This window comes from Vulpes lagopus, chromosome 8 (assembly GCF_018345385.1).
Source record: "Vulpes lagopus strain Blue_001 chromosome 8, ASM1834538v1, whole genome shotgun sequence".
Classification (NCBI taxonomy): Eukaryota; Metazoa; Chordata; class Mammalia; order Carnivora; family Canidae; genus Vulpes; species Vulpes lagopus.
In genome coordinates, this window is record NC_054831.1 from 11613491 (window position 1) to 11628353 (window position 14863).

The 14863-nt window shown below is 39.0% G+C and overlaps 1 protein-coding gene and 1 non-coding gene across 7 annotated transcripts in view; both read right to left on the reverse strand.

Moving 5' to 3' along the window:
* The window catches only part of RHBDD1 (rhomboid domain containing 1), a 128802-nt gene that overhangs the window by 48948 nt on the left and 64991 nt on the right, over nt 1-14863 (reverse strand). For all 6 annotated transcript variants that reach the window (XR_005989427.1, XM_041766427.1, XM_041766426.1 and 3 more), the window contains exons 4-6: nt 14469-14557; nt 11221-11277; nt 3758-3901 (exon numbers count right to left, since the gene is read on the reverse strand). Coding sequence is in view for 5 of the 6 variants with exons in the window: in XM_041766427.1 (XP_041622361.1) it covers nt 3758-3901; nt 11221-11277; nt 14469-14557 (290 nt within the window). In the remaining variant the exon portion in view is untranslated. The remainder of the gene's footprint in view (nt 1-3757; nt 3902-11220; nt 11278-14468; nt 14558-14863) is intronic.
* On the reverse strand, nt 5513-5641 carry LOC121498355. Its single transcript, XR_005989735.1, has one exon. It is a non-coding gene; the product is annotated as a small nucleolar RNA SNORA70 (small nucleolar RNA).

Below are 14863 nucleotides of genomic sequence, written 5' to 3' on the forward strand. Positions count from 1 at the left end.
AAAATTACTCTTTACAATAGCCTACCTCCCCCTCCAAAAAAACATACTTAGGTATAACTCTAAGATATTATATGGAAGATCTGTATGCTCAAAAAATTTTGTGATATGGAAATCTGATTACAATATAACATTGAATGAAAGCAAGAAAGGTACAGGATAGTATGTATATATGGTCAGAATTTTATAAAATAAAATTCAAACCAAGTATTTTTTCTATAGGGATAAAAAGGCCACAAAATATTAAATATTTACAACAGTGTGTCTTTAGTTCCTTATTCTTAATAAGGCAATCACCAAGTGTTTTAAAGGAAATAAAACTGAAATTAATATGAACAATGTGTAAAGCTAATTCCTTTGCTGCCACCTGTTACTGTATAATGCACTGCAAGAAGTCTTCTTAGGTCAGTTTTCTTGGAAATAGTTCCATATGCTCTTAAAATCATTTGCTGAAAAGAAAGTTCTGTGGTCAAAGAAGTTTAGAAAACATTAATGTAATAAATTGGTTTCCTAATTGTAAAACTCATTAGAATCATCAGTATACCAGCGTCATTCTGGATCTTTAATGGGGTATAGTTTGCTATATGTTTATAGTTCTGTGGTGTTTTCCAAATTTATTTGAGTGCAGTACTTGTAGACGGGTAGTAAGAGAGACAGGACAGGGTTGTTTTGGCTGACCTTCCAAAGTAGGTTGCAGACATCACATTATTTTGCTTCTAAATACTTCAGTGTGTATCTCCCAAGAATAAGGGACATTCTGTTGCTTATCCACAATACTGTTAACACATCCATGAAAGTCAGATTACTTCCCTAACAACTTCTAAACTCTAGTCCAAATACAAAATTCCAGTTTTATTAAAAAAAATGCTTTTATAGTTAGTTTTTCAAGGTTCTCATGTTATGTTTGTTATTTCCTTTGAATGCAAAACCACACACTGTTTGTTTGTTTTTTTCTTTTTGATGTGGATTTTTTTTTTCTTCCAGGAGACCAGTCTCAATGAATTGTAGAAATCCCATGTTTTGTCTGATTATTTCTCCATGGTGTTACTCACTTTGTTCCTCTATCCCAGGTTATTTCCAGTATATTGACACAACAGAAGACTTAGAGTCAGGTAAAACACTTTTATCAAGAATATGTCATAACAAGAACATGATGCTGTGCTCCTCATCCCACATCATATCAGGAGACACACAATAGGCCACCTCACTAGTAATACTGCTGAGCTTGATCACAGCATTCAGGTGCTAACTGCCAAATCTCTCCATTGCAAAGGTATACCTTTCTCTTTGTTACTAGCATTTCTGCCACGAGGTGATACTTTATCACTTTATCACTGTCCTGTCTCTCAATAACCTTCTAAGTGACATATATATATATTTTTTTACCCCTGGATGGTATTTGCAGGACCACCAATTATTTCATTGTGTTCCTAATTAATTTTTATTTACCTCTTTAAAATTTCTTTATAGGAAAACTCAGTCTTTGTGATGTATAGGTATGGGAGTTCTGCCAAATACAGAGTTTTGTATCCACCACAATAATTGAGATACACAATAGTTACGTTACTTCAAAAAATTCCCTCTCACTGTCCCTTTGGGGTCCTAAATGAAGTTTGATACAAAGTCCATTCTCAGTAGCTTTGCTCCAACCTCATTTGTCCCATAGTATTTTTTATCTCACCTAGTAGTGATTAAACTCCTATGTGCATAAGAGTAAAACCATTAAAATTTATTTTAATATAGGCTCTGGGGCCCTACCCCCAAAATTTGGGATTCCAAGGCTAAGGCATGCTGCTTATGATTGTGATTCTAGTAAACCTTAAGTATATGCCACATGATGATTATGAGCATGGCCTTAATTCTCTACCTTTCCTTCTATCCATATTCTTTGCAATGCAATTTTGCAGCTCCTGCCATGAAGAGGTAGAGTCTGTTTCTGAATCCCATGAGTCTGGGCAGTGACTTGTTTCAGCAAACAAATACAGTGGAATTGATTGTATACCTGCACAAGCCTTGCTTGTTTTGACTCTTCTGGAATCCTTGGGCTGAGGCCTGGCAGATGAGCCAGGGCTAGCCTGCTACATGAGGAGGGGTGTGAGGCCTCATCTCCACCATCACCTCAGATGACAGTCAGTCAGGCAGGTAAATGGATCATCCTGGAGCAGCCAGCTCCACGCAACCCACTGCAGACACCTCAGCATACCGGCTAGGCAAGATCTTGTAAACTTTGCCAGCTGACCCATGTATATGTATGTGTATATATATACATGGCATGTATATATATATATATATATATATATATATATATGCCATGTCAGAGCGATCTGTTACATAGTAGTAGATGACTTAAACACTACAATTCTGATACTCTTTACCCAAGGATTACTGACTTACCTGTTCTCCATTCCCCCGCTACCCTGGCTCCCACCACCTTCCTCAATTAGGCTTTTATATCTTGTTCAGACTATTGCTGTCATTCTACCTCCATGCACACTACTGCTATTGACTGTATTCTTTAAAGTCAGAAGTTAAGTTGTCATAATGGATGCATTCCTATCATCTAGCATAATGACTGGTGCCCCCCACAGGTGCTCAGTCCTGGTTTGTGGAATGACAGTTGCCAGATTCATAGAGCATAGCTCTGATCATGTTGCTACTGTATGCAGGACTCTACTGGCACTTACACCACATACCAGGTCCACTTTCCACTTGGTTTACTTAATTCTAGGACCTCTGTGACCAGGCTGCAGCCTCGCTCCCCACTCTTCTTCCCTTTCTTCTCTCAAGGCTTGGATAAAAAGTGAGGGCTAGCTGACCATGCCTTTCCTTCCCTGTCTGTATGATACTGACTCCTGCCTGGAAGGCCGGCCCACAATCCATAAACTCGACACATTCCTGAAGGTCCAAGTCCTCTGTGAGAGTCTAGTAGGTCTAGTTAAGAAAGAGCTCACCCGTTCTCCTTGCCTCTAGCACTTAGCCTGAGCACTATCCCCTGAGCACCTGATACTGTGGTTACCTGTTCACTGTGGCATCTGGCAGGCATCTCCTCTGAGACTGTGAACTTTGAATACCTCTCTGTATTCTCTATGGTACCTAACACAGTCCATGCAACATAGTAAGACCTTTGTAAATGCTTACTGAACAAATGAATAGGTGGTTTTTAGTCACTAAAATGATAATAACAGTGGTAAGCCAAACCCGTGACAAAGATGGCAAGATACACAGTGGTTTTCATATATCAGTCTGTAAAAGACTCTTCTGGAAGGCCTGTTGAAAGTACAAATTCCAAGGCTCTGCCCCCAGAGAGGTTGCTTCAGTAGGTCTGGAGTAGAACCCTAAGTTTAAATTCTTATCAAGCTGTCCATGTGATTTTGGGGGAGGTTTGTGGGAAATACTTTTACATACAGTGACACACAGCCTACTTTGTAGATATGAATTCCAAAGTAAACTCCTTTTCTCATGCACCTAAGAATTTTTTTTTTAAGTTTCCCCACAGAAATGCCAAGGCACTGAGGAGTGTGGTGGGCCTATAAAAAGAACGACTTTAACAATACATACATAGTCTGGCACCTTATTCGCTTAGGTTGCTGGGAATATGGCATCACACCCCATTCTTTGTAATCACAATCTGCACACATTTTTTTCATCTACATATCCTTTTTATAAACTATTTAAAGTTTAATTTGCTACAAATAGTCCTTTTTGAGACCATCTCACCATGTGAGGTATGCTTTAGAAGTGAAGGGTGCAGAATTCCTACCTCGGTCCCAGAGGCTGGCTCTTAATGCTCTCTCCAGCTGTTCCTCCTCACTGAGTCCTGCTGTGTAGGCATTATAGTTCATGGGTGCCTCTTCAGGGTAACCTGGACTGCCATATGGGTAATAATCCTGGTATCCGGAGTAGCCTACAGGCACAAGGAAAAAGTTACAGAACATGGCCATGTACTGTTCTTTCCATTCTTCCCATCTGTAAGCAAAGACAATAAAATGATTTAGGTCATCACTCTGAGTACAGTAATAAGTTCCAAGAAAGAAAAGATGATAAAGGGAGAATTCCTCCATGAGCATGGGCAATGATACTCTTATTAGTGTTGTACATGCCCACAGTGCCCAATGTGGGACTGCACATGCTCTCGCATGTCCTTATGTGCTATAAAGGAAGAAGATATTAATTTAGAAGGTCTGAGTGGTAGTGGAGAGGGGCTGGTATGACCTGTTTTCATCTGGAGTGGGCTCTTGCAGTTTAGAGCTCCGCAATACTTGGGAGTATTTTCTGTGAAGTCCTGACGAGAATCAAGGGCACAGTTGAAATGATAGTTGATAAAGCCTTTCTGTCGAGTGGCTCCATACAATGAGCGACAGACTAACATTTAATGCAGGGACCACAGGATTTCTGTGCTGGATATGATATTTTGGACAGTAAGTTACTTCATAGACATATACAAGGCGATGTCTCTATACTTATAATTTTATGTCAAAAACATAGTTTCTATTAAAAGCACTTTCAAGTAATTGGTTGCTAGACAGAATGAGAGAAGAAACAACCTGCTCATTAAATAACGCTTTAAGTATCAGACTTACATATTCCATTAATGAAGGTCAATCACAGAGCAGAGTTCGCTTTTGCAAGGTGCTTCCATCCATCTTTTTAAGTTGGTTTGAGTTTACTCCTTACATTTTCTTTAATTGCTCATTTTGATGTAATTTGTTTGGAAGAGAATTTTCCCCCCAAAGAATACCAATCTAATTCTGGTGTAATGAGAAGGAAGACAAGAGTCTGTTTAACTATATCCCTTCTTTACTCTCATTAACATACCCTTTGGGGATGAGTTTTCAAATGTTTAATTAATGCGCTTTTTGTTGTTGATGAACATTCCTATCCTTTACTTTGAGTCCTGTCTCACAGGTCTTCATATCACCCAACATGGTATATAACCTGAGTTCAAATTTCTTATTGCTTCAGGGAAAAAAAAAATACACAATCAAGCCAAAAAGAGGAATACTGTAGGGCAGAATCTGGTTAATTAAGATTTCATATTCAGAATATTTGCTAATTGATCCTAAGGCTACTTTTTTTTTTTTTTTTGGACAGGAAGTAGGATTTATTGGTGGGCATAAATAGGGAGTTGGCAGTGCCAGGGTTCTCACAAGTGCAGAGCTCTCCATTTGTCCAAGGGGCCACTATCAGGGATGTATCTGACCCCACTGGCATCTGGGATGAGCTTCCTTTCAGCCACCTTGTCTTCAAATTCATCCACATTAAACTTAGTAAAGCCCCCCTCCCCCCCACCGTCTTGGAGATGTGATCTTCTGGTGGCCAGGGAATTTTAATTTGGCCCTGTATAGGGCCTCAATCACATGCTCCTTGTTTTGCAGCTTGGTATAGATGGACATGATGACTTGGCCAATGGGACTCTGGCTACTGTGCCCTGAGGCTTCTCAAAGGCACCCCGCATACCTGTCTGCAGCTTAGATTGGAGTTAGCATGAGGTAAGACCTCAAAGTCCACTGGAAAGGGCTGTCTCCAAGGACCCTTAGGGCAACCTGTATAGACAATAAGCTGCATACACTGCCAAGGAGGCTACTGTTTGCAGCGATGGCACATCAGGGGTCCTGAGGCTATTTTAAAATTTACTTTTGTGCCGGTTAAAAATAAAATACAATATTAAAAAGGGAAGCAATTCATTTCCCATAAGAATTTTCAGGCACTCCCAAAGTCTTTATTTTCATATAAACAATGAAATGAAAATAAAACATACTGATCTAGTTTGGGCTGATAATCTAACATAATTATACACATTTACACAAATATTTGTCATGTTACATGTGTCTATTGGTTATGTTTTTATAGCAGCTTGAATAAGACATAATGGACATGCTATATATTTCACCAATTTAAAGTATACAACTCAATAGCTTTTAGTACATATTCAGAGATTTGTGCCACCACCACCACAGTCAATTTTAGAACATTTTCATCACCCTCAAAAACAAACCTATGCCCTTTAGCTATCATCTTCTACCCCTCCCTAAGGAACCAGAATCTACTTTCTGGCTCTATAGCTATGTCTATTCTGGACAATTATATAAATAGAATCATACAACATGTGGTGTTTTGTGTCTGATTTGTTTCCTTTAGCACAGCATTTTCATGGTTCATCTATGTTGTAGCATGAATCAGTACTTCATTCCCTTTTGCAACCAAATAATATTCCATTGCATGATTCTATCACATCCATCAACTGATAGACATTTGGGTTATTTCCACCTTTTGACTCTTGTGAATTATACTCCTATAAACATTCATGGACAAGTTTTTATACAGAAATATGTTTTCATTTCTCTTGTGTACATACCTAAGAGTGGGATTCCTGGGTCATAAGAACTTCTATGTTTAACCATTTGGAACTGCCAGGATGTTTTCCAAAGCTGCATTATTTTACATTTTATGGGTTCAGATTTCTCCATATATGCACCAAGGCTTGTTACTACCTATCTTTGCAATTATAGCCAGCCCAGTAGGTTTAAGTGGTATCCCATTATGGTTTAAATGATTAATGATATTGAGCATCTTTTCATGTGCTTGTTGGTCACTTGTACATTGTCTTTGGACAGTGATCTATTCAGAGTCCTTGCCCATTCTTAATGATTATTACAACACTCTTCTTTGTAATATTCTACAAGATGTCCTTCAAAGTTACAAAGCGAATGATTAACAAAGTTAATAAACATTAAATAAAATTGTTCTGGATTTGGGGGGCTGATTCTGACAAGCCTTGCTCCTAGAGTAGTAAAAAATTAGAGGGAATTTACTAAATATGTCCAAGAACCCAACTTCCACATTCTCTCTCCTGTTTCCTGTATCACAAAATTAACATCTTCATATTTAAAACAGAGGAAGGAAAAAAAATAAAATAGGGGAAGGATATAAGTAAATTTCCCAAATCCTCACAGGAGTGTAGGACTGAAGTTAGATCTGGATTCAAATTTAAAAAAGGACCTCCGGGGGCACCTGGCTGGCTCAGTGGTTGAGCATCTGCCTTTGGCTCAGGCATGATCCTGGGTCCTGGGATCGAGTACCCCCATCAGGCTCCCTTCAGGGAACCTGCTTCTCTCTCTGCCTATGTCTCTGACTCTATCATGAATAAATAAATAAAATCTTTTTTTTTAAAAAAAAGGATACACTTCTTTAAATTGGTCTCTCCCCAACAGACCCGCAAAAAAATTTAGCTCCCACTGCTATGTTAGGGACCACCCACCAGCAAATCTTATATCCTGAGCATAAAGAAGACTATGGCACTGCTACAAACATCGTTTTCTAGATTTCTCACCAAAACAACAATAAAAACCTTTTATTAAGGGCAAATGGTTAAAATACCATCAATATGTCTACTTCACAAAGAACAAAAGAAAGGGGCAACCATTCCAAAACATAATAGAATACTTATGGATAAGTTGCTGAATACCATGGTATGCTTCCACAATCCCTCAACAGATAGACTGCCCAATTCCCTAAGAGTGCCAATTATTTTATTGCAACACAAAAAAAGCACATTGGGCGCTTTCCCATATGGCTCATTACCGCTTTCAAACCCCTGTGGAAAGTCATTCTGTTATACAAGTTCTAAGCGGCACTTCTACCTATCTATCCTCGAAAATGTCCAGCTAATTCAAAACCCAAAATAACCCCAAAGCTCTGAATACCCATCTGTACAGATATCAGAAATACCCCATACATCTATAGAGTTTCAACTGCCAGGTAAATTTGCTACAATTTGAGGCAATATTTTCTTGACATAGAGAAACATTTTTTCTTCATGTTGTTTCTTATTTAAAAACCAACCCAGCACCGCCTTAATGAAATAAAGTCTACAACTCTAAACATCTGAATATTATAAAATCTAATTTGGTACTTGTCAGACAAAACATGAGGAGAGAAAGGGAAAGCTTCAGTGTGTTAAGTCAAAAAGACTAGTGTGGTTGAAGGTTCTATCTCATCAGTCATAAATCATCAAGAAGACCAAAACTCCTATCAATATCTATTACAATGAGAACAGGTCTCCCTAGGACAAAAAATTTTCTTCAGCTGTTCTGCTGGCCCAATCAGATATTTTTAAATCTTCATAATAAACATGGCTGGAAAAACCCAACAATCAAACACTTAAGATAAATAAGTTTAAATTATATCCTGCGACGAATAGCAGTCTAATACTCTTTTGTAGCTATATCCTTTGGCTCTGTAGTAAAAGGAATTCTGGTTATCATTATTCTATTAACTACTCCATCTGTTCCTTATACACATACCAGGATTTCATGGCAAAAGAGATCAAGAAACACCACCAAGATTAGAAAAATTGGTAACAGCTTTTTAAACATTCATGAGGTTCTTTGACCTATAAAAGACACTTCCAGCTAAGGACGGCCATATTAAGCATAAATCATTACTTGTAAGGGATACATATGCTCTCCTACAAGTTCCCTAGATGACCATTAGCATGGCCACCTGGCCTTATGTAGCTCTGCTTTTGAAGAAATCCAGTCACTTCAGAGGAAGGAATATAAATATGGTAATCTTACAGGGGATAAGAGAGAAAGGTAAAAGGGGCTTTTATTTCTCCCTTTAATTCTGTGCTGTCTGTTAGGCTTACGCTTCTTCCATATGAAGGAGGAAAGGAGAAGGTTTCCCTTTTTACTTTTTTTTTTTTTAATAAATGCCAAAAAAAAAAAAAAAAAAAGGAAAGAAAAGACAATAAGGGGAACTGCCCTATTTTGTAAAGATAAACCAACAGAATGTCCATCTCCTATCCTTGTAATAGAGAAAAAGCAGAGGCTTGGAATCAAGGAGTTGCATTTTTGGTCCCGGTTTTATCACATTTGTATGACGTTAACCAAATGACTTAACATTTCTAAACTTCAATTCCCCAGCTGTCACAGAAGACATTAAGACTAGGGAATCTACGATAGTTGAAGGCATGTCTGTGCACAGGTATGTTCTTATTCTCTTTGTCCAGAGGAATATTCCTGTTACTTTTGGGGATTTAAAAAAATCAACAGTTGAAAAGCCCTTTATCCTCTGCCAACTTCCAGGTGTTAGAGGCTATGCTCCTTGTGAAGTGGAGGGAATAGTCAATAGGAAGTGAGAAACCACAATAGGAGAACCAAAATGGTCTTCCTAAGCCACCTCTTCCTAGTCAGGCAGGCCAATGAAGCTCTTATGCTTAAGTCAGTGTGAGCTGGTCTCCAGGACCAACGACTAACAGGAATCGATGCTCTTCCAAATGAGTATATTTATCAGCTTAGTAACTAATTAATCATCACACTTCTCTTTAGGTGAGACCACAGATAGAAGCAGATCAGCTGGCATCATTCAACAATGGTTCCTCTCCCACACCAAGACCACGTTTCTAGTATTTTAATCATTCAAATTAGCAGAGGCAAAAGCCTCAAAAGTGAGGTTTTTCTTGGGGTAGCAACAGCATTCACTTCCATGATCCCCAAGTCTAGGTAAACCCCATCACCTAGACCAATGATTTTTGTTCTTGATCTCATTAAAATCACCTGGAAAGCTTTAAGAAAAAAAGTCCAAGTTCCTGTCTCTATCCTCATTCTGATTTAATTGGTTTGGGATGAATTCAAGGCACGGATATATTAAAAACAAAAACAAAAAAACCTCCTCAGGTGATTCATATATATAGCCAGGGTTGATGATCGTGATCCAAGTCTTTATAACTACATCAAAAACAGAGCTTGAATGTAACTCCAATAGTATCACTCCACTGATTAAATCCTTTAGTGGCACTCCAACACATTCTGGATAATCTCAAACAGGCCTTTAATAAAGGCCTGAAAAGCCCTTTCCTCCCACCGCTTTCCTTAACTTCTCCTTACTCATTCAAAACCCTTACCTTCCACTTCCTCTGAATAACTTCCAATAACCGCAACCGTACTCCTCCCTATCAGGCTGAACACTGAATGCACCACATTAATTCTGCTGAACTGGACTTCTATCACTGCCAGGAAGGATTCACTGGGACTGAACTAGCCCTTCCACCATAATCAAGTAGGAAACTAGAAAATATATATGAAATAAGTGTTTTCAGACATTGTGTAACAGGCAATACAAGATTTTGATCCTTGAGAGAAAGGAAAGGAGCCTGAAGGGTGCTTTCTAGACTGTGGCATAGGGACAGGGGACACAAGCAGGCGCAACAGACTCCTTGAGTGGACCTGAAATTTGCAGGACAGAAAAGAGCAAAGGAGAAAACTAAGTGCACAGAAAGACCTTCAGGAATCTGCACAGGCCGCCTGGAGATTTTGCTGAATTTTTAAGCCATGCATGTGTGGGTGAAATGCCATGAGACCAGGCCAAGGACGATGAAGAATTCCAGGAGCTCAGGCGGGGCTGGTAGACCTCTGCTTTCCAACCAACCAGAACAGAGAGTCCTTGCTGAACAAAGGCCATTCAGGAAAGATCCTAGAAAAGTGACACCTCAATACTAGCATAGAAGTAGCCCTATAGTAAAAGTTACTTTAGACCCACTTTAAAGGACTTAAAAACCAGCACCAGAGGGATCACATGGTTCTCCAGTGGAAACAACTATAAAAGACAGACCTCCACAGCCTAAGGCTTCTTTAACACCTGTCTGCTAGAACTGGCCCAGGGAATGCAGGGCAGCCTCCTCAGCATGGAACATAAGGCCCTTAACCTAAAACAGGTCAGATGTCCTTTCTACATACTTGCAAAGACATATGGAAAAAACGCATTCTCTTCTTTAAGTCGCATGGTAGTAACTATAAGAGGAATGCCTATTTTAGCCTCTGAGGTTAGGTGTGATTCTTCCTGAACGTGTAGGTGGGATGAACTGCAGAGAATCGTAGATCTGAAACCAACTTCTAACACTCAGCAGGCAATCTGGATGTGTAGACCAAGAATCAAGGGCCCTGGGTCTACTATGATTCCTACCATGGCTGAGAGATCTCATAACAACCATACAATCCTTTCAGGCCAGAGTTACCTCCTTCCCTGGCCTTCTCTCTCAAATTCACCCAAATCCGCTCCCTGGGCTCTAGCTCCATCTAGCTTTCGGGCATGTTAGCAGCATAAGCACATATGTGTGGACAACTCTACAACAGCATAAGCTAATATGACCTTTTGGCAGCTCGATGCTGGCAAACTCTAGGATTTTTTTAAGATAAAATGTATTAAATGAAATAAAGTGCTTACCTGAACTATTAAAGTGGTGCTGCTGTCCTGGATAATGAATATTGGAGGGGAAAATGCCTAAATATGAAGGAAACAAACATTTTAATTGTAGCCATAAGGATTCCCTCACTGTAGCTTTTATTGAGGTCTGACTGACAAAAAATCGCATGCATTTAGGTTGTACAACATGAATTCTTAAAAGGTACATAGCATGATTTGTAACATCATACCTTAATGGCATGTAACAACATGCTTCAACATACATATGAAACGATTATTACAAAATTAATTAATATACCCATTATCTCACAGTTACCTTTTTGAGTGTGTGTAAACATAAAATCTACTCTCAGTAAATTTCAAGGATCCAAGGCAGTATTATTAACTATAGTCACCGTATTGTACATTAGACCCCCATAATTTATTCATCTTATAACTAGAAGTTTGTACTCTGTGACCATTTCTCTCATGTCCCCAGCCTCTGTCTGCTTTCTGATTTTATAAGTTCAACTTTTTTAGATTTCACATGTAAGATCATACAGTATTTGTGAGACCATATAGTAATTGTCTTTCTGTAACTGACTTATTTCACTTAGGGTAATATCTTCCAGGTTCATCCATTTTGTCACAAACAACAGGTTTTCTTTCATTTTTATAGCTGAATAAGTCCACTACACACATGCACACACATATATTCTTTAACCATTTCTCTGATGGATATTTTCACCCTCTATTGGCATATTGTGAATAATGCTGTAATGAATATGGGAGTGTGAATATCTCCTGGAGACGCTGATTTCATTTCCTTTGGATATACACTCAGAAGTGGGACTGCTATATCCTCAGGTAGTTCTAATTCTTCAAGGAGCCTCCATACTGTGTTCCATAATGGCTGTACCAATTTACATTCTCACCAACTGTACACAAGGGCTTCCTTCTCTCCAAATCCACGCCAATGCTTCTTATCTCCTGTCTTTCTGATAACCGCCATCCTAACGCTTCCTAACTGCAATCTGTATCACAAAGCTGTAGTAATCCAAACAGTGTCGTGCTGGCATAAAAGCAAGACACATCAACCCATAGAACACAACAGCCACAAGGCCTTAACTGATGATCTTTCCAACAACTGGGGAGGTTCTTTATAATGAAGCCAAGGCCATTTAAAATGATTTCTAAACAACTGTTAACATAAACTCTCTTTTGCTTGGGGCAAGCTCTCTAGGGAACAGAATGCAGAAAACCTTGAGGCTCTTCTATACTTTCTGCAGTTCCTTAGAGGTTCCTGTAGACCTCAGAGAGTCTTTGCTTGGGCTTTGAGGCCCTCTGTACAAGTAGAGGTGCTCTGGCTATCCAGAGAACTCACCCCCAGCCACCCCACCCAGTAAGCCATGGTGCTTACTTCTCTTACTCTGTCCTTAAAAGGGCAGCAGGACAGTGGATTCAGCGCTGCTGAAGGGAGGGAAAGAGGGTGGGAGAAACAGCAGAGCTTCAGTGTGATGCTCCTTTTCTCCAGGAGTTATCACAGAGCAGCTTCACGCTCTTGGCTCTTTTCCACCAGGTACCTATGTCACACCACTCTAGATCTTTCTCCGGCTTCCCCAGAAACAAACAAACAAACAAACAAACAAACAAATAAATAAAAGGCAGAAAGACTGCAGGCTATTTGTAAATAGCACGGAATGTTGGTTTCAACTTTTCATATTTAAGTCTCTACTGTATACTTTTAGAATGACATGATATAAAAAGTAAGTCTCCAAAATAAATAGGCAAGGTTTTAGGAAGGAAAGTAAATAGCACAAATGGTAAAATTGTGGGGGGAAGTCCTCTTTATAATCAGAATGCTTCCCTCAATTCCATAAAATGTCTGTGGAAAGCTTGACAAACCACTTCAACTTCAGATACACGTAGAAAAGTGAAAGAAAATATTAAGCTCCCAAGAATCATTTCTTTTCCTTTATCTGTACTGAGAGCATTGGGGCAACAAAGCTCGTTACTAGATTTCCATAATTAAGTTGTATCAAAAAATATAATGGAACTGGACATTTTCAATAAATGTGGTTCCCACTGCCTTCTCTAAGCACACATACTGAAAACACAGTAATAAGCAAATGCAGGAAAAATGGGAATCTGTTTAGATGCAACAAAACCTGTAAAAATCATCTGAAAGTGCACACAGCCCACGAATAAAGACGGCAGCACAATGCCTGGAAAGCTTTCTGATATCATGAATATTATATGGTTCTCAAGAATACCAGTCATCGGCACAAACTGTGAAAACAAATTATTTATGGTTCAAGGAAAGGTAAAATAGTCTCAGAAGATTTCCCATGAATAAAAGATGAAATATTGGAACTCATTTGGTCTATAAAACAAGTGTTTGCAAAATAGTTTTCCTATTAGTCAAAGCCAGTATAGCATTTTAAATTAAGAGGGCTAAAAAATTCATATATTGCTAAATAAAATAAAGTATTTTCATTGAGCATCAATTTGACAGGAAAAAAAAGCAAAAAACAAAAACAAAAACAAAACAAACAAAAACAAAAAATCCAACCAGCCAACAAAACTTTCAAAAGCAGGAGCCATGCTTCAAACAATAGAAGACTTGGGTTTGGCCATGCACGCATGTGCATCCTGCCTGCTGAGAATCTACTGGTCATTCTGACTTCTTTCTAATACTGGCCTTGCACTTCAGGGCAGATTTGGTTTTCTTTTGTAACTCTGCCTTGCACACATAATATTAATTCGTGGAATACTACAGAAGAATGTATTATTTGAAACCCATTTTGGTTCTCTGCATTTTCAAGAATATCCTGGTTTTTCTGCAAGTACCATTAATGTTGAAGGTAAACATATTTGTCTCCTAAAAAAGCCTCAGGTTTACAATTTGGGTTTGCCATCTTTTCTTTGGAGCAATATAAGGACTATACCAGCTGTTTTGCCTAGTGGGAGACGCCTGAGTGGCTCAGTCAGGTTAGCATCTGCCTTCGGCTCAGGTTGTGATCCCAGAGTCCTGGGATGGAGCCCTGCATCAGGCTTCCTGCTCAGCAGGGATTCTACTTCTCTCTCTCCCTCTCCCTCTCCCCCCTGTTTATGCTTGTCCTTGCTTTCTCTCTGAAATAAATAAATGGAATCTTTAAAAAAAAGAAAAAAAGAGTCTAGTAGGGAATTCCTAGGCTGAACCACAAGGAAACTTGGGATTATTCCTGTTTCCATTAAAATTAAGATGAACTTCCAACTTGTTGTCAGGCCAAAGGTGTTTTGTTCTGTACCTGCACATTTTTCCATTATTTTCTTCAGAGGCCCATGAGTATACATGAGTCCAACGAGAATCCCGGCCAGATGCCCGGCGAAGGAAGTCCTAGGAGAGAACGAGACCGTTTATGAGTAGATACATTCTATCTTCTCATCAGTCCAGTGCATGTCACTTTGTCACTGTCTCCAGGCTTTGTTCCATATCATGTCCTTTATGCTGAGCAGCATTTCATTCTATCGAAAGCACCTTTCCTACCTTAAAAAAAAAAAAAGTACGATGAGTAATAACCACCACGTGTTTAAGGTGCGGTATCCCTCCTTGACCAGGAGAAGCATTTTGTCAAGACCACCCATTCTATTTCTTCCAGTGTTTCTCTGTGGCTCTTATCCAAAAACATAAATGAAACCAGTG